This window comes from Pan paniscus, chromosome 5 (genome assembly GCF_029289425.2).
Source record: "Pan paniscus chromosome 5, NHGRI_mPanPan1-v2.0_pri, whole genome shotgun sequence".
In the NCBI taxonomy this organism is placed as follows: domain Eukaryota; kingdom Metazoa; phylum Chordata; class Mammalia; order Primates; family Hominidae; genus Pan; species Pan paniscus.
In genome coordinates this window covers 66,320,280-66,342,462 of record NC_073254.2, presented here as the reverse complement: position 1 = coordinate 66,342,462, position 22,183 = coordinate 66,320,280, and the positions used below count along the sequence as shown (strand labels likewise).

Sequence of the window (22,183 nt, the reverse complement as noted above, 5' to 3'; positions counted from 1 at the left end):
AAGAAAGACATGTGCTATATAGCATGACGATATATCCTAGTTTGGGTGCGTAGTTTGTTTATACCTATTGTCCCAGCATTCTGTCTAATTAACATACCCTTTCACACTAAAAAAAGTCTAATTTTAATTTAAATTACGGTCACCCTACTTATCGAAGTATCTGTAGGATGGATGTCTTCGTTGTTATTGTAATTAATTTGAGCAGATGATGCTACTTTAAAAAATACCGTATTCAGACAGATGCTGATGGAGTTGCTTCATTCTTCCTCCTATTTCTCTAGGGGTGATTTCCCATTTTCACTTGTGGATTTGTCTTCTTCAATTTAGACCTTTCATCTTTTTGTTTCCCTAAATTCTGTTGTAGGGCCCCTTTTCTTCTCAATATACTAGCTCTCCCTGGGAGAAATCTCATTTTCTCTAGTGGTTTCAATTACCTTCCACATGATGATGTCTCCCATATATTTGCATTTATTTCTACCATCTTATTTTGCACTTTCAATTTGCAATCCGTTTTTGGTTTCTGTTTTTTTCTTCTTTTCTATTTTGATTTGTCTTGTGTTGCATATTATCTTTTTATATTTATTCATTTGAAAGTTATCCATTCTGATTATTTTAGCTATTGGCCTTAAGTTTTTAATGTGCCTGCTTGTCTTAACAAAGTCTAAATTACATCCGCACTGTTAAACTTTACATAAGTAATGCAAGGACATTAAACTCCTTTAGCTTCTTTCCTTACCCTCTCATCTTCTATGTTACCTTTCTCTAGTATTTGTCCTACTTTTTAAGGTAAATATTTCATGGAAATGTAACATTTATGGAGAAATGTGCCCGAATCACAGGGGAATAGCTCAGTGGATTTTTACAAAGCAAACCAACCATGTATATGTATACGACTGAGAACAAGAAATAGAACATTGCCAGAGCAAGATCCTGTCTCTAAAAAATAAAAACTAATAATAAATAAATGAACATTATCAGCTCCTCTAAAGCCTCTCCTTGTCCCCCCATTCAACCCCACTCCGCACGCCCTAGCCAAAGGGCAAGCATTATTCAGCCTTCTATCGATATAGATTAATTTCTCCTGTTTTTTAAGTTTGTGTAAATGGAATCATAAAGCATGTAACTTATTGTACCTGGTTGTTTTCATCATTTGTAAGTTTGGTTATTTACAAATAATAATGCTATAAGCATTATTCTATATGCCTTCTGGTCTTCATGTGCATGCATTTCTGTTGAATATAAGCCAAGTTGTAAAATTGCTGGATCATCGTGTAACTAGTGGATAATGCCAAGCAACAATCCAGAGTTTATGCTTACACCAGCAATGTATAAGAAGGGTTTCAAAGCTCTGTCTTAGAATCTCCCTTGAACATTATCCTGGAGATTTCCTTCATGTCTGTCTAGTATTGGAACTCTTGTTTCTGATTCGTACATCTTCTTCTTTTCTGGCTTAATTCCTCATTTTGTTTGAACATACCCTAAGGTAACTTTCTGGAAAAAAAAAAAAAAAAAAAAAAAAAAAGGAAATGATGGAAAGTGAAAGTTCTGAGCTATATATGGAGACCCCTTTATTAGTAGATTGTTGGTTATAGGATACCAGGTTGAAGTTCATTTTGCATTGAAATTTTGAAGGCAATATTCCATCATCTTGTAGCTCCTTCTGGTCTTGAGGCTGAATAGTTTTAAGATACTCAGATTTGGTGGCTCACACCTGTAATCCCAGCAGTTTGGGAGGCCGAGGTGTGCAGATCACCTGAGGTCAGGGGTTCGAGACCTGCCTGGCCAACATGGCAAAACCCTGTCTCTGCTAAAAGTACAAAAATTAGCTAGATGTGGTGGCGTGCGCCTTTAGTCCCAGCTACTCGGGAGGCTGAAGTAGGAGAATCACTTCAACCCAGGAAGCAGAGGTTGCAGTGAGCCGAGATCATGCCACTGCACTGCAGACTGTACAACAGAGTGAGACTCTGTCTCAAAAAAAAAAAAATACTCAGATTCCAGGATTTTTGTACGTAACTTATTTTTTTTCTCTCTGAAAGCTCTTAGGAACTTGTCCTTGTCCCTGGTGTTTTGCAATTTCAATGTGATGCACTTTGCTGTGGCTCTTTTTCTAAACATTGTGCTAGATACTGAGTGGGACTTTTCAGTCTGGAAAATTATATCCTTTCCTTCTGGACAGTTTTCTTCCATTATTTCTTTGATAATTCTTTCCCCTATGTTTTCCTCTTTTCCTTAAAGCTATGATTATTTAAATATTGGGCCTCCTGGAATGTTTTTCTCATCTTAATGTTCTTACTGATTTTCCATCTCTTTGTCTTTTTGTTCTACTTTCTATGATATTGAATTTCTTTTTTCTACTCTCCTATTTCCTTTTTTTTCTAAAAATAATATTTTAGGCTTCTATTTGTTTCATGGATATAATATACTTATTTCTCCAAGGCCATTAATTATAATTTTTGTTTTCTTCTGATTTCTAGACTAGCTTTGTGTCCACTGGGTTTCTTTTCTGCTATTTGTTTATTGTTTCATCATTTTTCATGTTGGGAGTGATTCAAAAAATTCCGGTAATCCTCAAATGTAAGACTGTTTTTAACAATGGAACAGTGAGTCACTAGCAGCTTGATTGGATAGCGTTTGTCAAAGAGATTTTGTGGAAAATCATGAAAACACTTATTGTTTCTTTCTTTTCAGACTTTTTGTTAAAGTTTTTAAAATATATTAATATACAGCAAAACTGACTGTTTGATGTACAGTTCTATGAACTTTAACACATGTACACATTTGTGTAACAACCACCACGACAATCAAGACACAGAACAGTTGCATCCACCCCAGTTCCTTGCTCCATCTTTGTAGCCACAGCCTCCTCTTGCTTTAAACCACTGGCAATCACTAATATATTCTCTGTCACTATAGTTTTGCCTTTTCAACAGTCATATAAATGGAGTCATATAGTATGTAACCTTTTGAGACTGGCTTCCTTCACTCCTGAATGCCATTGGGATTCATCTAACTTGTTGCACATATCAATATTACATTCCTTATTATCGACGAATAGTATTCCATTAGATAGATGTAATGCAGTTTGTTAATCCATTCATTTATTGAAGTGCACTTGACTTGTTTCCAGATTTGGTGATTATAAATGGAACTGTTATGAACATTTGTGTCAGGTTTTTATATAAATGTAAGTTTTCATTTCTCCAAGGTAAATACCTAGGAGTTGAATTGCTGGGTCATATGATAAGGGCATATTTAACTTTGTAAGAAACTGCCAAAGTTTTCCACAGTGGCTGTCTCATTTTGCATCCCACTAGAAACAGGAGAGTTTTAATTCTTTCTCATCCTCATCAGCACTTACTATTGTCACTGTATTTTTATTTATCCATTCAATAGGTGCATAGTATATTTTAGTGTGTTCTTAATTTGCATTTCCCTAGTGAATAATGATGTTGAACATTTTTTTTTCTGTGCTTATTTGCTATCTGTATATTTTCTTTTCTGGGTTATCTTTTGAAGGTTTTTTTTTTCCTGATTTTTGAATTGCATTGTCTGTTTTCTTGCTGTTGAAACCTGAGAGTTCTTTCTATATTCTGGATATAGGTCCTTTGTCATATGTGTGATTGGCAAATATTTTCTCTTAGTCAATAGCTCGCTTTTTTATCTTTGTTTTTATTCATGCATTATGAATTATATTTCATGTGTCCAGTTTTCTTATTTTGCTTTCATCTTTTTTTCTTTTAAATCACAGGGAAGTCTGTGTATGTCATCTGGGATTAAAACTCCTAAAAGATGGGAACTGATGGTGTCTAACACAACCTTTGTTAATTTTGATCTCATCAACTGTGTGGCCATTAGAACCTGTTCAGATTGTTCCCAAGGACAAGGTAATTATTTGAATAGACAGAACAGATGATAAATAAGGCCAATATTCAAGTCAGTATTATAAATAGTGGCAAATACTTTGTGAATCATTATCTCTTTCAGTTATAAGATTTCATCAGTAGAAACTGTTGCTTAAATCTCCTAAAAGACATCCTGGAGGTTCTCCCAGTACAGCTTCTGCAGCTCCCTGTCTTCCTCCTATTATGGTGCCTATCACATTCTATCATTATGGTCCTATGTCTCTGCTGGACTCTGACCTTCATAAAGGCAGAGATCATGTATTTCTTGCTCAGAGTTTTAATTATTAGTAGCTAGCACAGAGCCAGATGCCTGGTAGGCAGTTTATTGATTAAATGAAAGAATGGAGTTAGATGGGTAGATACCTGGTATAAACTAACATGCATACAGCCTTTCCTGAAAGAGCCAAAGTTCAGGTACTTAATGTTTTCAACCGTCCAGGGCTTGATGTACACACAAAGGGAAACATAGGAGTTCTTGCTCACTTTTTAACCACATCTCAGAGGTGGTAAGAAATAACTTGGAGGACTCATGGGCCAAGGTGAAGGAGGTAGAGAGTAATCTAGTTGATTTGATCATCGTAAACAGCCAAACCAAGTAATTTAAGTAAATATGCTCTTGTGGTTTGAATCACCAATTTAGATAATTGTTTGTTTTTTTAATTAAATGAATAATCAACAAGTCTCCACTTTACTTTTTTTTTCCTATGTAGGCAGAATGAAAGATTGTTTTTATTTGGGTGGCATCTGAGTTTAGGATTGTAGAAATAATAATAGAAATAAGAATGCCTCATAACAAGTGCTTGCAGTCGCAATTCCTCAATTCTTTAATATCTTGACTATTTCATATCATTCATGAGACAGTGAAAAAAAATCACACTACTCCTATGAACTCTAATCCCTTTTCACTGAATAGTATTGGCTAACCCCTCTCTTCATTTGCTTAAATACCATCTATTTCAGGCTCTGCTTAAGGACCTAGGGGGTACAAATATAAAAAACACGTAGTTTCTGTTCTCCAGGAACTCTTGATCTAGGCACTAAAATAAATGTCCAAGCCCATTATTGTAAGAGAGCATGATGAACGCAGTAACAGAGGAACCAACAAAGTCAGTGAAGGGGCCGAGGAAGGGGGTCAGGCAAGAGCTCATAGAGGTTATTCTTGAGTAGGGTTTAGGAAAGTGAATAGAAGTTTGCAAGAAGGTATATGCAAGGAAGAATTTCTAGGAACAGTATACACACAAAAAATAGAATCCAAGAAGTAAGTTGTGCTTGGGAAATCACAAAGAAGTCCAGTATGACTGAAATGTAGAGCTGCAGGTGGTTTGTGGTATTAAATGAAATACAGAAGTTGCAAGAGGTGCAATTGTGTAGCCTTTCATGTATGAATTAATTCACTGCATGTACTCTATTGGGCTGCAGAATGAAAACATTAGAGCCTCTATTTGTATCTTTTTCATTTTATTTATTTTTTTGTATATTTTATAATGTACATAATATATTATGGTATGGTAGTGTGTGTACTGGGAGATGTGTACTTAGTTTTCTTCCTTTAATGACATGGGTGTGTGAATTAGAAGATCACTGCCATACTTTCCTTTTAGGCAATTGGACTGATAGTACCAATGAGTCACATGGCAGTGATGTTGGGGAAAGACTGCCAAGAAGTGTGGCCCTACAGCTAATACTTAGAAAGTGTATTACTAATACTATTTGCCCAAGTGATTAATTGAGTTTGCTTTTGAAAGTAAATGTTTAAATAAACTTTATAGTAAGAGGTATTGGAGGGGTTAGACTCACCACAGAGGAATGAAAGCTGAAAGATTGGAAGACTAAACCATAGCATCTTTGGTGCTTAGTAATTAATAAATTAATGTTTTCTGTTTCTATTTCCCACTAGACCAGAGTTTCTTACCCTTGGCACTATTGGCATTTTGGGTGAGATAATTCTTTGTTGTGGGGATTGTCTTGTGCATTGTAGGATATTTAGCAGCATCTCTGGTTTCTACCTACTAGCTGCCAGTAGCACTGCCAGCTCCCCAATTGTGACAGCCAAAAATGATTGAAAATAGTGCCATGTCTCTTGGAAGGTAAAATCAACCATGATAGAAAAATCACTGCCCTACAATGTGGACTATAGACTGCATGAAGGTAGGGCCAATGCTGCAGTTATACCTCTTAGTACCTCTAGCACACCAGAGCTTGGTAGACAGTAAACACTCACTGTAAAACACCCACAGAAAACACTTTTTTTTCTTGCATGAATAGGTGAATTGTAAAACTAGATAAATATGCAATTTAAATCCTAAGACCATCACTCCAGTGAATTTAGTTGCTTGTGCCATTGTGTAATAATCTTTCTGTTTTCCAATTTATAGGTGGATTTACTGTGAAGACCAGCCAGTTGAAGTTTACAAACTCTTCAAACTTAGTGGCATTTCCATTTCCTCATGCAGCAATTTTGGAAGACTTGGATGGGTCTCTGTCTGGGAAAAACAGAAGTCACATTCTTGCTTCTATGGAAACCCTTTCAGCTTCTTGTTTGGTCAATTCAAGCTTTGGTCGGGTTGTCCATGGCAGTGCCTGTGGAGGAGGTGTTCTTTTTCATCGTATGTCTATTGGTTTGTAAGTGGAATTAACTATACTTTTTAGCTTGCCGATGGGCATGCATCTGTTATTCTGGCTGTTGAGGCTTATAGAAGGGAAATTGTTTTCTAGATTATTTGAAGTATTTAGCTCTAAAGAAGTGAAATGGGAATAATTTTGACAGCTGCTGAATTGTGAGTGTATGGTAGTTTTAAGCTGACTCAAATGGCAGCTAACTTGCAATATCTTTGGACCAGATCTCATAGCTTGTGACCTCTCATTGACATTTTGGGCTAATAACTTCTTCTTAGAAAGACTTACAACCAACAGAGAGTTTGAAATATATTTAAATTAAAAGTATTATTAAAAAATTCTAATAATGTCCATTCTTATTTATATCTATGTACTCTTCCCAAGCTCTTTTTAAGTGTTCAATATGCTCCGGGGAAGCAATTGCTGATGCCTCCTATTACTTGCAAGGTTGCTTCACTCCAGTTCATTTTCCTTGTTAATTTCATGAACTATTGGATTCCTACAATACATTTCCTATTAATATTGGAGCAAGGACTCCTTGGTTATGCTACTCAAACTACCATTAAGTCAGCAGCGGGGCTGTTTATAATGCATAATAGGATTGCTCCTGCCCTCTTTAATTTCCAGGTAATGATTGCTGAAGGTCTAGGGTTCTGTCTTTTACTTATTCCAAATGCATTGTATATATTTAGCCACACTTATTTTCTTCCTTTGTCTTAAGTGTCCTAACTCCATGAATATTAAGTCAGGTAATTCAGTCAGACCTCACTGGCCTCTTACTTGAACAAGTAAACTCCAGGGAGTGAGAATCATTGTGGTTAGGATTGCACTAACTCTGTATTTTGGATGCATATGGAATCAGTACTTTGGCATTCTGTTTTAGAAGCCTTAGCAATGCACTGGTAGCACTGAATAGTCTGGAAATTTTTCATTTTTGCTTTCTAGGCATTCATTATTCTACCTAACGTTAATGAGCCCAATTCCAGTGAGTAAAATAATAATATGTAGGGATATATTTTTATTTCTAATCATTTTGATTGTACAGAGCATGACTTTTTCTTCATTCTCAGGGATGCAGCCTGATTTTTATTATTTTAGTGTTTTTACCAAGGATGTTTTAAATGAGTGTTTTGAGAGTTATAAAAATTAGTGATTTATTTCTTACATGCATTTTATCAAATGAGGAAAATAGATTTGTGTACTTAAAAGGAACATTATATGCTTCTATAATATTTATTTCTGCGTGTTCTTGATAGTCCTTTATCATGCTTTACTTTGAGATCTACTGGTAGGCTGTCTCTTGGAGAGGCGCTTGTCAATGTGATGTTAGAAGACTCTGTAGTGCCTGAAACTTGTTTGAGCATTTGCTTTTTGAGATCTTTGGGACAGAATATTAAGGTGCTTGCCTTGGCAGCAGGTCATGATCCCACCACTTTGGGACTGACAAGGTCAAGAAAAATGTAATACTGATACTGTGTTCTAAGTAGATTCAAAAGGGTCTAGCAGGATGAAAAACTTATCCTGGTTTTCCTAGATTTTTTCTTGTTTTAAAAAGGCAAATTCCATGTTCTGGAAACTTCCTCAGTCATCTAGGCTGATTGGTCACTCTACTCCTTAGATTCTATTTAAAATTTTCAGGTTGACTCACAGGTCTATGGACAAATACTCAACTGACCCTAATTAGTCACCTGGAAGTCTCAGCATGCTTCCAGTTATAAATCTCTTGGCCCTGATGTGCTCACCTCTAGGAGAGGCAACTGAATTAGATGATCTCTAAGGTTTTGCTGCTCAAAGTGTTGTCCATGGACCAGCAGCAGCAGCACCAGGGATTTTTTTTTAGAAATGCAGAATCTCAGACTGGGCCCCAGATGTCCTGAATTACAATGCCCAGGTGATTGGTATGAAAGTCTGAGAGGCACTCCTTTAAGGTCCTTCTAATTTTATCTTTCTGTGATTCTATCCCTAGCTATTTGTGCTCAGTGGCTTGATCTTTGTCCCAAAGCATTATAACCTCATTAGGAACATGTCAGAGCTAATGAGCAATTTGAATTCAGCATAGATGCAAACTTTGCTGCATTTCATGGAGAAAGGATTAATTTGTTGTGCTATTTGCCCTGGGGCAAGCACCCTAAGAGTTGATTTACAAAGCTCTCACAGTCATGATCTTTTGGGGTTGCATGTTGATGGAGATCTAATATGGCATAAGCACCCTGCTGTCTTCACTTTCAACCCTTAACTCCCTCCCTCAGTAAGAGGTCCAGAGAGGGCAGGGAGTGAGGCTTTACATAGCTGCATAAACAAGACATCCTCTTCCTGTTCTGCTAAGAACCAAGCTCTTGGAGTGTGAGTTCTTCCTTGGTAGGCCCCCTCTCTGGTCCGTTTTCACTATAAGTTATTTGTTTGACATTGGCAACCTTCTGTTCCTGTCCCTCACTGCCTTAAATCTGACGGTGCTTACCTTTGTGGCACTTCCTACTTTATTGGTTCCTATGACTCAAAGCCAACAGTTGGGATGACGGAAGTATTTAAATATTTGAAGTTGGCCACACTATTTAATATTTGGGTGAAGAAAAAACTGCCACTCTACAAGGCAGAGTCTAGTTTATGTTTTGTTAAAGTGACAGCATGCTTGATCTGCGTGAGTGCTGCTTATATTGTTTTCTCTCTCATCAGCTCTAAAAACATGCTTTCTGTAGAAGCCGCAGGTATTCTGGATAGCATTCCTTTCCCAGCTTCTGTTTCTACCAGCTTCCCCCTATGAACCTCAGTGTTCCTGGTGAGACAGGGGTAGTGTTAGTTCTGCCAATGTAAGTCAGGACCTCATATCAGAAATACATGCCAGTGACAGTTTTTCTCCAGGGTCCCATAATTATAAAATGTCCCACATAGTTCTTGGATTTATCTATCCCAAACTTTAGGTAAACATTTTTTTTTCTGTATATAAATAATTACACGAAACAAGTACAATATTATCAGTAGGATTTTGTGTGCTCTTTTTAGATCTCCCTAGTCCAAATTGTGATGTGCCATAAGAGTGAATTACCCACCATATAGATAAGACTTAATATGAAAAAAAGAATGTAAAATATCTCAATAATTTGTTTATATTGATCATGTTGAAATAATATTTTGGATAGATTGGGCTAAATATATTACTGAAATTAATTTAACTTGTTTATTTTGAGCTTTTTAGTGTGGCTACTCTAAAACTCAACTTGCCAAAATGGGATTTATGATTTTTTTCTGTAGACCTGTTTCTCTCTGGGTGCTCAGAATCCCACTGAGGCAAATGCTGGTCTAAACCTGAAACATGGAGTCATCCTTGACTCATCTTTGTACCTTATTTCCCACACTAATCACCTATCAGCTCAATTTTCCTCCTTAAGAGATCCCTTTTGAGTCTTTCTACTTCTCTTCTTCCCCAAATCCTTCTCCAGTCTGGGCTACTATTACTTTTCATCTGTAGAACCACAACAGCTGCTTAGCTTGCCATTTTTCGGTGTTTCAATCTCTGAACTTTCTAAATGCAGATCTGATGTTGCCATCCATTCCCTTGCATGAAACTTTTAAATAATTCTCAGTGCTTTCCAAGGAAAGTCTGACATTCCTAATGTGTCATGGAGCTTCCGTGTCCTGCTGTCTGCTTTGGGTTCCAGCATTATCTCTCGGCACTCTGCTCTACCTTTCCTGCATTCTGTCCCTTAGCCACATTCAACTTATTTGTGGTCTTCAATTCATAATGTTCAGCTTCCATGAACTCAGCATAGAGGTCGTTTTCTCTGCTAGGCTTCCCTGAGCATGCTGCGCAGGTTTTGATATCTCTGTTGTGTGCTAGCTCTTTATACTTGCTCTAATCAGTACTTATAGCACCTGCATAGCTTTCTAAATTGTCCATCTCTCCTCATGGCAAGGAGGGCAAATAGGGATTTTCTTTGTATTATGATGCCCCAAACTCTGTTTAACACATAGCAACTCAACAAAATTGGTGTTGAGTAAAAAAATATAAATAAAAAATAGTGGACTGCCCCCAAGTCTTCTTTTAGTGTCCTTATTGTCTATTTCTCTCCTAGGACATGTTCATGAGGAGTCCACAGCATTCGGCTTTTCTTCAGAAGACCCAGGAGTAAAATGCTATCTCCAGTCTTCTAAAATTCCTAGGAATATCTAGTATTTAAGAATCTTCTTTCATAATCTTCTCTGGGCTTTTACTTTCCTGGGGCAATCATTTGACTGGAGGATTTATTCTAATTGCTGATTCCTTCTCTATCCAACCCCACTCTACCCCCATTCAATCATCAGTTTGCCTTTATTTGTAATTGTTTTCTTGTCCTGGTGGAATAGATACATAAAACTGTGATAGAGAGGATGTAAGCTCAACCCTTATAATTATTTTCTCGAAAATTTTTGTCATTGTTGTTTACAGCAATGTATAACTTCTTCACTTGTCATAGACTCATTGAGATATCAACAGATCAGACCTTGATTCTGTCTTCGAATTTTTGACTGTATTGAATGTGAGAGAGATTAGAAGAGCTTGCAAGATTTTGTAGGTTGGCTGACCAATCCTTCTGAGTTTTTACAGGATGTACATAAAATAGTCAAGACATATATACAGTACTTGTTTGAAATTATTTTTCAGACTGAAGAATAGAGGAGTAATTAACAGTCCTTTGTGGGTACAAGTCATATCCCCTCTACTTCCTAGGTATATTTCTTTGCATAAGTTACTTTACCTCTTTTTGTTTCAGTTCTTTCATCACTAAAATGGGTATAATGGTATTTATCCCTCAGGGTCATTGCTTGACATGTAGTAGGTACTCTTTAAAGAATATCTATTTTATATTTGTGATTTACAAAACAATGCATAGGCATAATACTAATTGAATAGGTTACTGCAGAATTTTTTGTTTCTGAGAAACAAATGCCTGGCAAGGGAATTAGGTAATGTAACTTAATCCAATTCCTGAAAAATAGGGAATAATTTGTAATAATCATATGATGTTGTACTGACCCAGCAAAACCTCCCAGGTGGTTGTAGAACCTGAGGTCATTCAGGGCGTAGACTTTGATTCATCGTGCCCCAGTACCTTCTGTTTCTTCCTTCCCACCTCTCCTGGAAAATAAAAGGTTAATGTTCTTGTTGATCACCTTGATTCTTAGATCTTGCTTAATATCCTCTCCTGTAGTGCTTGCGTTCAGTTTTTACCTATGTAACCACTCTTAAGGTGTCAGTGTTCAAAGTACGAGTCACTCCCTGCCTCTGTGAATGCAAAAATAAAGAAGAGTTCAAATGGAAATTTTGGCCTAGCTTTTCCTCTAATAATCGCTTGACTTTCCTTCCTAGGGATAAATAGGCATGGCATCACTAATGGTATCTTTTCAGTCCTTAAAAAACAACCCTGTGAGACAAGAAAATTCAAAGATGTATTATCTTTTCTTGGCAGCAAAGGTTACAGAATTAAAGTAGAAAAATATCTAAAATTCACAATGGACCCCAAACTGAGGAATATCATCAACAATATTACATGGTTATTAAGTTTTATGAATAATAAAGGGTTGCAGTGGTATGCTGGTAAATGTTTAACAACTAGCTCTCCAGAATAAAAAGCTCTGGTTTATTTCATTTGCCTAATTCTATGGTGAAAATACTCTCACATGCCTTATTTTAAGCTTCCAACCTAAAAGCACTGAACATGAAGTTGGGAAGAAGGGTCAATGATGGGCTTCTGCCAGCCAGTGTCAGTCATCCCCATCACAGCTCTGGTATGCATATATATATGGGAGGACAAGCTTCTTAGTCTAACTTCCTACCTGCTGGATAAAATATTTTTCAATATCCCTGACAAGCAGTTGTCCACCTGTCTACCTTCTGGTTGCATAGCTTCAATGACAGTGTTCTCATGTTCTCAAATAGCCATTCCAATTGGACTCAGCAGATCAAAAGTAGAGATGCAATGGTATATGGTCACCTAAAGTAGGATAATGGACATCTATTGCTTTTCTTCATATATTAAGATAGAATGGGTAAAAAGTATTGTCCTAATATAACAGCAGATAACTATGTTGCAAAAACTGTAGATACTTCCTTAGAGGAGAAATATTTAAGTGTTTCTGAATCCATAAGGCTGTGGATGGAAAAACTTAATGATACAATGATAATGAAATATTACTGAATGGTGGCAGGTTAGCAGATAGAATAGCGGTGCTGTGACAAGGATTGTTATGAGCATGGTGTATTTTTAAAGGATGCTCATGCAAAACCATGTCACAGAAATTTGTTGGCTGTGCTCACAGTTTTGATTTTTCTTCCACTTTGTGCAGTAAAAGATGAGAGTGACATCAACAAGCACAAATACTCAGAAGATGTTTGCAACACCATTTGAGGTTAGGTATTGTGGTGTGTCTGGCTTAGGAGATGGATAATTACAGAGGATTTATTTCACAACTGTTCCAAATCAAGAGCATTTAGAGCTCAGTGCAATGCTTGTCTTTAATACACAGATATGGACCCTCAGGAAAAGTAAGCTAATGATAAACAAAAACCAGGGAGTTAATATCTGCTCTCATTGGTATTATTGATTGCCTAACAAATCCTTTGTGGGATTCAACAGTTCTTCACAGTAAATGGGCACTAAGTTACATAACTCTTTAAGTAACTAGTATGGTAAATTGGTACTTTGACCAGGAAGTTTTACCAAGTGATAGTGTTATATTTCTAATGGAACATTTCCCTGAATTAAAAACAGGTTTGGGCCAGGCATGGTGGCTCATGCCTGTAATCTCAGCACTTTGGGAGGCTGAGGCGGGTGGATCACCTGAGGTCAGGAGTTCGAGACCAGCCTGGCCAACATGGTGAAACCCCATCTGTACTAAAAATATAAAAAATTAGCTGGGTGTGGTGGTGGGTGCCTGTAATCCCAGCTACTCAGGAGTCTGAGGCAGGAGAATTGCTTGAACCCGAGAGGCAGAGGTTGCAGTGAGCCGAGATCATGCCACTGCGCTCCAGCCTGGGCAACAAGAGTGAAACTCCATCTCAAATAATAATAATAATAATAAAATAAAAAATGAAATAAATTAAAAAAGAACAAACATTAAGGCAGCCCACAGAAAAGAAAAACAACATGTAAGGCTTATAGCCCTTTTATCTTTTTGATCACAGACAGGAGGAGCTGTTGCTGATGCAGAGGTAAGGGTTAACATTTAAAATGGACTGGTTGCCTCCTGATTTCTTGCACATAAAGCCATGAGAAGTCCAGGGAGAGACTTCTTCCCCTAGTAATGAAGCTCTCTGCTGCTAATGGCCCATGCAGACTCCCTTGGCTCCTCCAAATTAGAAATACTTTTGTGCTCCTTTGCTTCATTAACAGTAAAGAGTGGGAGATTGGTGGCTATTTAGGGCATGGGGAAATTGGTGGCTATTTAGGGCAAGTGAAAATTGTAGTAATTATTGTTGGTAAGTTCTCTTCATGGTGTTTTTTTGACTCTTGATGTTCTTTTGGTGCTTTTCAGAAGACCCCTCCATGATCAATTCTGGCATTTGGCCTAGGAGGACAGGAGATGACCTGACTGAATTTTTGGCTCTGGTGATGGTCAGTACAAGCCATCTTGCCTGATGGGAGATGGGTCTTTTGCTTTTTGAGTTGCTTTTCAGAGTGGAAAGCATATCTGAATGCTTACCATATGACCCTCTCTCCTACCAGCTGTGATAAAAGTGTAGTATATATGATAACCTCCTTCTCTACCTGTATTGCACTACAGAAAGCTGGTACTGCACATGAGTGCCTATGAAATTGCATCCCTAATAAACCTTGGTTGAGATGGGTGAGGGGAGCTTGATAGACTCAAGGCTCTGAGAGAATGAGCAGTGCATGAAGGAGAAATAAGAAAGTAATTTAGGATCACAGTGTGCTATGGTATGTCTCTGGTTGGCCAAGGAGTTTGCATCAGATTATTGGATTCTGACTAGAAGGAGAAGAACCTCAAAAGGAAGGTGCAATGTTTCCAAAGACAAATAGAACCAAATTATTGCTAGCATTTAGCAGTTTGACACTATTTGAAGAGGGACCACATTTGTATGGGCCTTCAGAAACTGGGGAGATTATCTGAAAAATGCTTCCTTCAATAATTGAAATTGTAATCTACAGAAACTGAGTCAGGGGAAATAACATCCTAAAAATTGGTCTGTAAATGTGGTGTTAATTGAAATTTGACGAGTAATTAAGTCCAGTCAAGGTGACCAGGGGAATTCTTGGGACCACATTGCTGGAATTAAAAAATATTTCTGGAAATATCTACCCAGTTGATTATACTATCACATATTGAGGTAATTTTTTTTTTTTTTTTTTTTTTTTTTTTTTTTGAGACGGAGTCTCGCTCTGTTGCCCAGGCTGGAGTGCAGTGGCGCGATTTCTGCTCACTACAGGCTCCGCCTCCCAGGTTCACGCCATTTTCCTGCCTCAGCCTCCCGAGTAGCTGGGACTACAGGCGCATGCTGCCACGCCCAGCTAATTTTTTGTATTTTTAGTACAGACGGGGTTTCACTGTGTTAGCCAGGATGGTCTCAGTCTCCTGATCTCATGATCCACCCGCCTTGGCGTCCCAAGGTGCTGGGATTACAGGCATGAGCCACCGCTCCCGGTCGAGGTAATTTTTTTTAATGATCAACGTGGTATGCATGAGAAGATAGGTGAGGCAGGAGGAATTAAATGTGAACAGATGGATGCTTTTGAACAGAGATCTTCTTTTGGTTTGTAGTTAAAACTATTTTTAAAAAGTGGTTTAATTGACAGCACTTGACTAGGATTGCAGAAATATGAGTTTTCAAGGAAATCATAGCATTTTCCTAGACCAGAGACCATTATTAGTGCACATTGCTTGTGTGTGCCTAGGAGAGGTTTTCTGACCACTGACTATGTTTGTCCTCTTGGCAAATATCCTACTGATATGGGGTTGATTGTATCAAGCTCTAATAACTTAGGATCCCCCAACTGCTGATTTCTTTTGAAAATAAGTTTGCAGGAAATCTCTTGACCCTCATGCGATTTTTCTAGGTAGACTTCCAAGTTGGGGAGAAATGTTACTGCATAACCAGCTGGAGTGTTCTGATGCGTATAACACTTGTTTATTCAGTCAGAAAATATTTGTTAAACTCCCACTATATGAAAGGCACTTTTATTTCTTATGGTCAATCATTAACTAAAAATTCTGATTTATCAATTAGTCTCTCTTGGATTTAGGTCTTGTGATTTAAATAAATCCAAGCCCATATGTCTCAGTAAAAACTGGAAGGATATACTTTTGGAACCTGAAACACTTATAATCATTCCCTGTACTTGAGGAAATTTAGATATTTCTAGTGTGTTTTATTTACTGACCACAGTACCTACTGTAGCCAATTTTGACATTTCTTAGTTCGAACTTACCTCTTCTTATCATATTTGTTTTACACTTATGTCCCCAAAGCTTATTTTTATTTGCTAAATATAGTTGGGCCAAATTGTTCCTGGACAATATCCTGGGATTATGGGACTCATGGTTTCCATCAGGGGAAGAGAGAGCCATGATGACTGAGCGCAAATGGCTAGAAATTCTAAGAAGGGAAATTTAACATTCTAAAGCTTTTCTAAAGATTACAATTTAAAACTAAATTCCATATATGGAATGTTTTCTATTTGAAGATGTAAACACCCCATAACTGAAAGAAGGGGAGGGATGAAATATGGTGGGAATTCCTGCACTGGATTGGAAATTAGAACAGATGATCTTTGTGTTCATTCTGATTCTAAGAATATAGGTTGAGAATTGTCCATTAGTTCCAATTTAAATCCTGAAGGGGTGGGTGGGGAAGGGTGGACAACAAACCTAAGTATCTAAAACCCAAAGAAAGGAAGACATTTTCCCCTCCTCACAAGATTTCTAAAGGTTCAGTTAATGCTGCATAGGGAAATCTGAAAAAAGAATAGTTCTTTCATTCCCAAATGCCCTGGGCATTTTTCATCCCTTTCATTTCATTAGTTCATGGATGAAACAAATACATTTAATCTTGCAAGAAATATGTGTCAAGTGCTACATTGCCAGGGTCAATGATCTGTACCATGGAAGGGTTTTTGGTACGTTTTTAAATGACCGAATATCCTGAATAAACCTCTAGGCATTCAAATAAGTAGTGCAGAATGGTAAATCTGGCATATTTGAGGTTCTTAAATGAGACCTAAGTAGATGTTATTGGCCTTGGTGAGTGCTTTATGTAGATTATCTTTATGTTTCATAGTACCTATATGAGATCTATTCTATTGTTGCCTCCATTTTAAAAAGAAATGAATCTAAAGGTTAAATAGGTGCTGAAATTTGCCCAGGTTTACACACCTACTGAGTGCCAATCTAGATTTCAGTTGTTACCCATTTGTTCCAGTGCCCAAGTGTGCAACACTTAAAAAAGTTCCTTTTTGAATTATTCCACGGGCTTATAAATTGGCTTTAGATATACTCATGCCCCATCTCACTGTGAAAACCCAATGTCCTCTTTTGACTCATTTCCCTTACTTTGAGAATTTAATTATCTGCCTGCGGCAAAATGCCACAGTTAAAGATTCTCATGAAAACTAAACCAAAGGAGGAAGAACAGTCATAATCTGTATTGATTTTTTTTTTTTTGGATTTTGCTTTATTTCTTTAGGTCCACTTTGACTCTCTTTTAGGGGTCTAATCATTGGCTAAATCTACTTATGCTTTAATGAAGTCTTAAAAATCATTTTCTGGGATGGCTGTATAGAATAAGTTGGGTAACTTGATTCACAAATTTCTAGTTCTACTTTGTGATACTCACATATTGCTTTTGCTCTACCCTGCCTCAGTCTCCTCATTTGGTAAAATGCAGTTCTTCTGAACGTTTTTATACGTTCTATATATAGAACTTTATATACATTAGAAAATGTCACTGGCTGCTTTTGGAAGATCTCATCTATGCATTGTTCATTCATATAACAAACATGATTTGGGTGCCATTGTGTGCTGGGCCCTGTGCCAGGTCAGAGGATACCAATAAGAAAGGGGAAAACACCTCTAACTTACGGATCTTATAATCTATGTTTTTAAAAACGCAAAGCCAAGAACACATAGGTACTGTAATAGCAGTGAGTACTAGGCATTACACAAGGCTGCAGGAGAGGAGCAGGTTACCTCATCATTCTAGAGAAGGATGCTGAAGCCACTCCTGCTGGGCATTTTGAGCAGGACTTCTGAGAGTCTCAGCACCTAGGCGTGTCAGGTCCCAGGCCCCTGTCAATTGTTCCTCATGTGAATATCCAATTACCAATAATAATGTTTTTTGCTGTTGATAAATCTGGTCCAAGGCAAAATTCTGGCCATAGACATTTCTTTGTTAAAATCGTAGTATATAGTCTTGGTTCATACAAAATCATTAATGTGACATTCATTAGTGGTGGAGGTTGCAGTGAGCCGAGACTGCGCATTGCACTCCAGCATGGGCAACAAGAGCGAAACTCTGTCTCAAGGAAAAAAAACAAAAAACAAACAAAACAAAAAACGTGAGAGTCACCACCTCCAGTTCACTAGGACATTGTAATTTGCAAATGATCCAATGGCAACTTCCCACTGGGTTGTTTTCACTCACACAGTGACTGCTAAAACCTCCCTAGACATACAACTAAAGAGGGCCTAAGACATATGTGGAGAGAATGGAAAGATGATTGCAATTGATGAAAGAGGAATGTATTGGATTCAGAATGAGCAAATAATCTTGCAACCCATTTTTTTTCCTTTTAAAATCACCCTAGAGCGAATACTCCTGAAGTTTCTTATGATTTAACCATGACTGACAGCAGAAATAAAACAACCACTGTCAATTATGTATGTGATACATTGTCTAACCCTCATGGCTGGATGGCTCTGCTCTTGGACCAAGAGACCTACTCATTGCAATCTGAGAACCTTTGGATCAACAGATCTCTGCAGGTAACCCAAGGAATCCATTAGTTGGTATGCTGCATTCTCATTTGTTCTTATCTTTCTTTGTTTGAGATAATGGGTTGAAAGAGGAGCAGGTTATCTCGTTATTGAAAGTCTTGGCATATTCTGATGCAGATAAAGAAAACTTCAATAGTATTTTGGCCAGATGAATATAAGCTAAATATGAGATTTGGTTGCTTTTTAAACTTGAAAATTTTAGAATCTATTTATGTGTTATTGTGAATGCAGAATGGTTCCGCCTGAAAATTTAAATTTATTAATACAATGAGAAACAACCTCTACACATCTTATAGCATTGCATTTCTTTAAAACTTATTGGTTAATAGCCAATTTACCCTAGAGAGAAGTGTTTGTAGCCAGAGAAAATGCCTTACCAAAGCATTTATACATTGCATACTGCCACCTTGTGGTCAAAGATTAACTTGCCAATAGAAGTCTGTATGAGTCCCCAGGCTGGATTGGGTTAAGGGAGACAAATAACAGCAGTGAAGATAGAAATGGCCATGTGGCAAGATGGCTTACTAGAAACAGAGACGTTCGGAGGCTACCATGGAAAAAACAAAACAAAAACATAATAAGCATGTGAAGCCTTCATCGGCAACCAAGGTATCCAGGTTCTCTTATCAAAATTGACTAGAAGGCTGGCGTGACCCACAGAGAGAAGGAAGAGCAGTGTGGTGCGGTGGCCCACCTGAGAGCCACACGGGGAAAAGGAACTCCGTTCCCCACAGCCAAGAGAGGCGGTGAGTGAGCCGCTACCCAGCCGGGGAAACTGCTTTTTCCACGGAATTGTGCAACCCATGGGTCGGAAGATCCCACTCGCGAACCCACACCACCACCGGGGCCTAGCGCCCTAAGCAGATTCTTACAGCCTCTCAGCTGGAATCTGCTTAAGCCTACCAAACTCCTGGAGGGAGGGGCGACCAGCACTGGCTGCAGCTGCCTGCTGTCTAAGCCATTTGAGCTCCCAGTTTGGATCTCAGGAGAGGCAGCAGCCAGCACTGGGACTTGCAACTGCCTAACACGCTAAGCTCTGTGGATGGGGGAAAGGCAGCACCCATTTCTATAGCTCTAGGCTGCGTTTTTTCCCTGTTGGAGCCAGGGAGGCTGGATGGCTTTGTCCCAAGACTTGTCCCCACAGCCCAACATACCAGCTGTGGCTGTCTGCAGCCAGAGTGCCTCTTTGGGCCTAACTCTGACCCATCCTTCCTCAGTGGGCAGGGCTTCCCCGCAGGATCTCCAATAACTCCAGCCAGAGGCTCAGGGACAGAATTCATATCTCCCTGGGTCTGAGCCCCGGGGGGAGGGGGTAGCTGCAGTCTCCGTGGACCAGCAGACTTGGCCTGTCCTCCTGATAGTTCTGAGGAATCCCGGCAGCCCAGACGAGTGGGTTTCCCCCCAGTGAAACACACCCTCTCCACCAAGGGACAAAGTGCTTTGTTGAACGGGTCCTGCTCCTCATGCCACCAAACTGGGTGAGACCCTCCAACAGAGGTTGTCAGACACCCTATACAGGAGCGATCCTACTGGCATCAGGTTGGTGCCCCTCGAGGTCAGAGGTCCCAGAAGGAACAGACACCCATCTTTGCTGCACTCCAGCCTCCTTGAGTGACATCTCCAGGCATGGGAGCAAATCAGATGAATAGGGCCTGAAGTGAACCCCCAGTAAACTACAGCAGCCCAACAGAAGAGGGACCTGAAAGAAAAACAAACAAGCAGAAAGCGACAACAACAGCATCAACAACAACAAAAACAACAAAAAGGCCCCCACAAAAATCCTATCCAAGGGTCAACAGCGTCAAAGACCAAAACTAGACAAACTCAAAAGGATGAAAAAGAATCAACGAGAAAATGCTGAAAACCAAAAAGGCCAGAGTGCCTCTTCTCCTCCAAATGATCACAACGTTTCTCCATCAAGGGCACAGAACTGGATGGAGGATCAAATGGATGAATTGAGAGACGTAGGCTTCAGAAGATGGGTAATAAAAAACTATAATGAGTGAAAGGAGCATGCTCTAACCTAATGCAAAGAGGCTAAGAACCTTGATAAAAAGTTAGAGGAATTGCTAACTAGAATATCCAGTTTAGAGAGGAATATAAACGACCTGATGGAGCCAAAAAACACAGCACGAGAATTTTGTGAAGCACACACAAGTATCAACAGCCGAATTGACCAAGTAAAAGAAAGGATATCAGAGTTTGAAGACCACCTCACTGAAATAAGACATGCAGACAAGAAAAAAGAATGTAAAGGAATGAACAAGGTCTCCAAGAAATATGGGATTTCATAAAAAGACTGAACCTATGATTGCTTGGAGTACCAGAAGGAGACAGGGAGAATGGAAAAAAGCTGGAAAACACACTTCAGGATATTATTCAGGAGAACTTCCCCAACCTAGTAAGACAGGCCAACATGCAAATTCAGGAAATACAGAGAACACCATTAAGATACTCCATGAGAAGACCAACCCCAACTCCATGAGAAGACCAACATATAATTATCAGATTGTCCAAGGTCAAAATGAAGGAAAAACTGTTAAAGGCAGCCAGAGATAAAGGCCAGGTCACCTACAAAGGGAAGCCCATCAGACTAACAGCAGACTTCTCAGGAGAAACTCTATAAGCCAGTGGAGATTGGAGGCCAATATTCAACATTCTTAAAGAAAAGAATTTTCAACCCAGAATTTCATATCCAGCCAAACTAAGTTTCATAAGCAAAAGAAAAATAAAATCTTTTCCAGATAAGCAAATCCTGAGGGATTTCGTTACCACCAGACCTGCCCTGCAAGAACTCCTGAAAGAAGCACTAAATATGGAAAGGAAAAACTGGTACCAGCCACTATAAAAACACACCAAAATATAAAGACCAATGACACTACAAAGAAACTGCATTGACTAGTGTGCAAAATAAGTAAATTACATCAAGATGACAGGATCAAATTCACACATAACAATACTAACCTTAAATGTAAATGGGCTAAATGCCCCAATTAAAAGACACAGATTGGCAAATTGGATAAGGAGTCAGGCACCCATCAGTGTGCTCTATTCAGGAGACCCATCTTATGTGCAAAGACACACACAGGCTCAAAATAAAGGGATGGAGGAAAACTTACCAAGCAAATGGAAAGAAAAAAACAGGGTTTGCAATCCTAGTCTCTGATAAAACAGACTTTAAACCAACAATGATCAAAAAAGACAAAGAAGGGTATTACATAATGGTAAAGGGAACAATGCAACAAGAAAAGAAACGCTAACTATCTAAATATACATGCCCCCAATACAGGAGCACCCAGATTGATAAAACAAGTTCTTAGAGACCTACAAAGAGACTTAGACTCCCACACAATAATAGTGGGAGACTTTAATACCCCACTGTCAGTATTAGACAGATCAATGAGACAGAAAATTAACAAGGATATTCAGGACTTGAACTCAGCTGTGGATCGAGTGGACCTAGTAGACGTCTGCAGAACTCTCTATCCCAAATCAACAGAATATACATTCTTCTCAGAGCCACATGGCACTTAATCTAAAATCGACAACATAATTGGAAGTAAAACATTCCTCAGCAAATGCAAAATAACTGAAATAATAACAAACAGTCTCTCAGACCACAGTACAATCAAATTATAACTCAGGATTAAGAAACTCACTCAAAACCACAAAATTTCATG

General features: G+C 38.5%; 1 protein-coding gene across 1 annotated transcript in view; it reads left to right on the top strand.

Moving 5' to 3' along the window:
* Positions 1–22,183, top strand: part of PKHD1 (PKHD1 ciliary IPT domain containing fibrocystin/polyductin) — a 467,099-nt gene that overhangs the window by 207,923 nt on the left and 236,993 nt on the right. Inside the window, exons 46-48 of the mRNA XM_008958657.5 lie at positions 3,749–3,884; positions 6,278–6,524; positions 18,314–18,491. Of these exons, the coding sequence (XP_008956905.4) occupies positions 3,749–3,884; positions 6,278–6,524; positions 18,314–18,491 (561 nt within the window). The remainder of the gene's footprint in view (positions 1–3,748; positions 3,885–6,277; positions 6,525–18,313; positions 18,492–22,183) is intronic.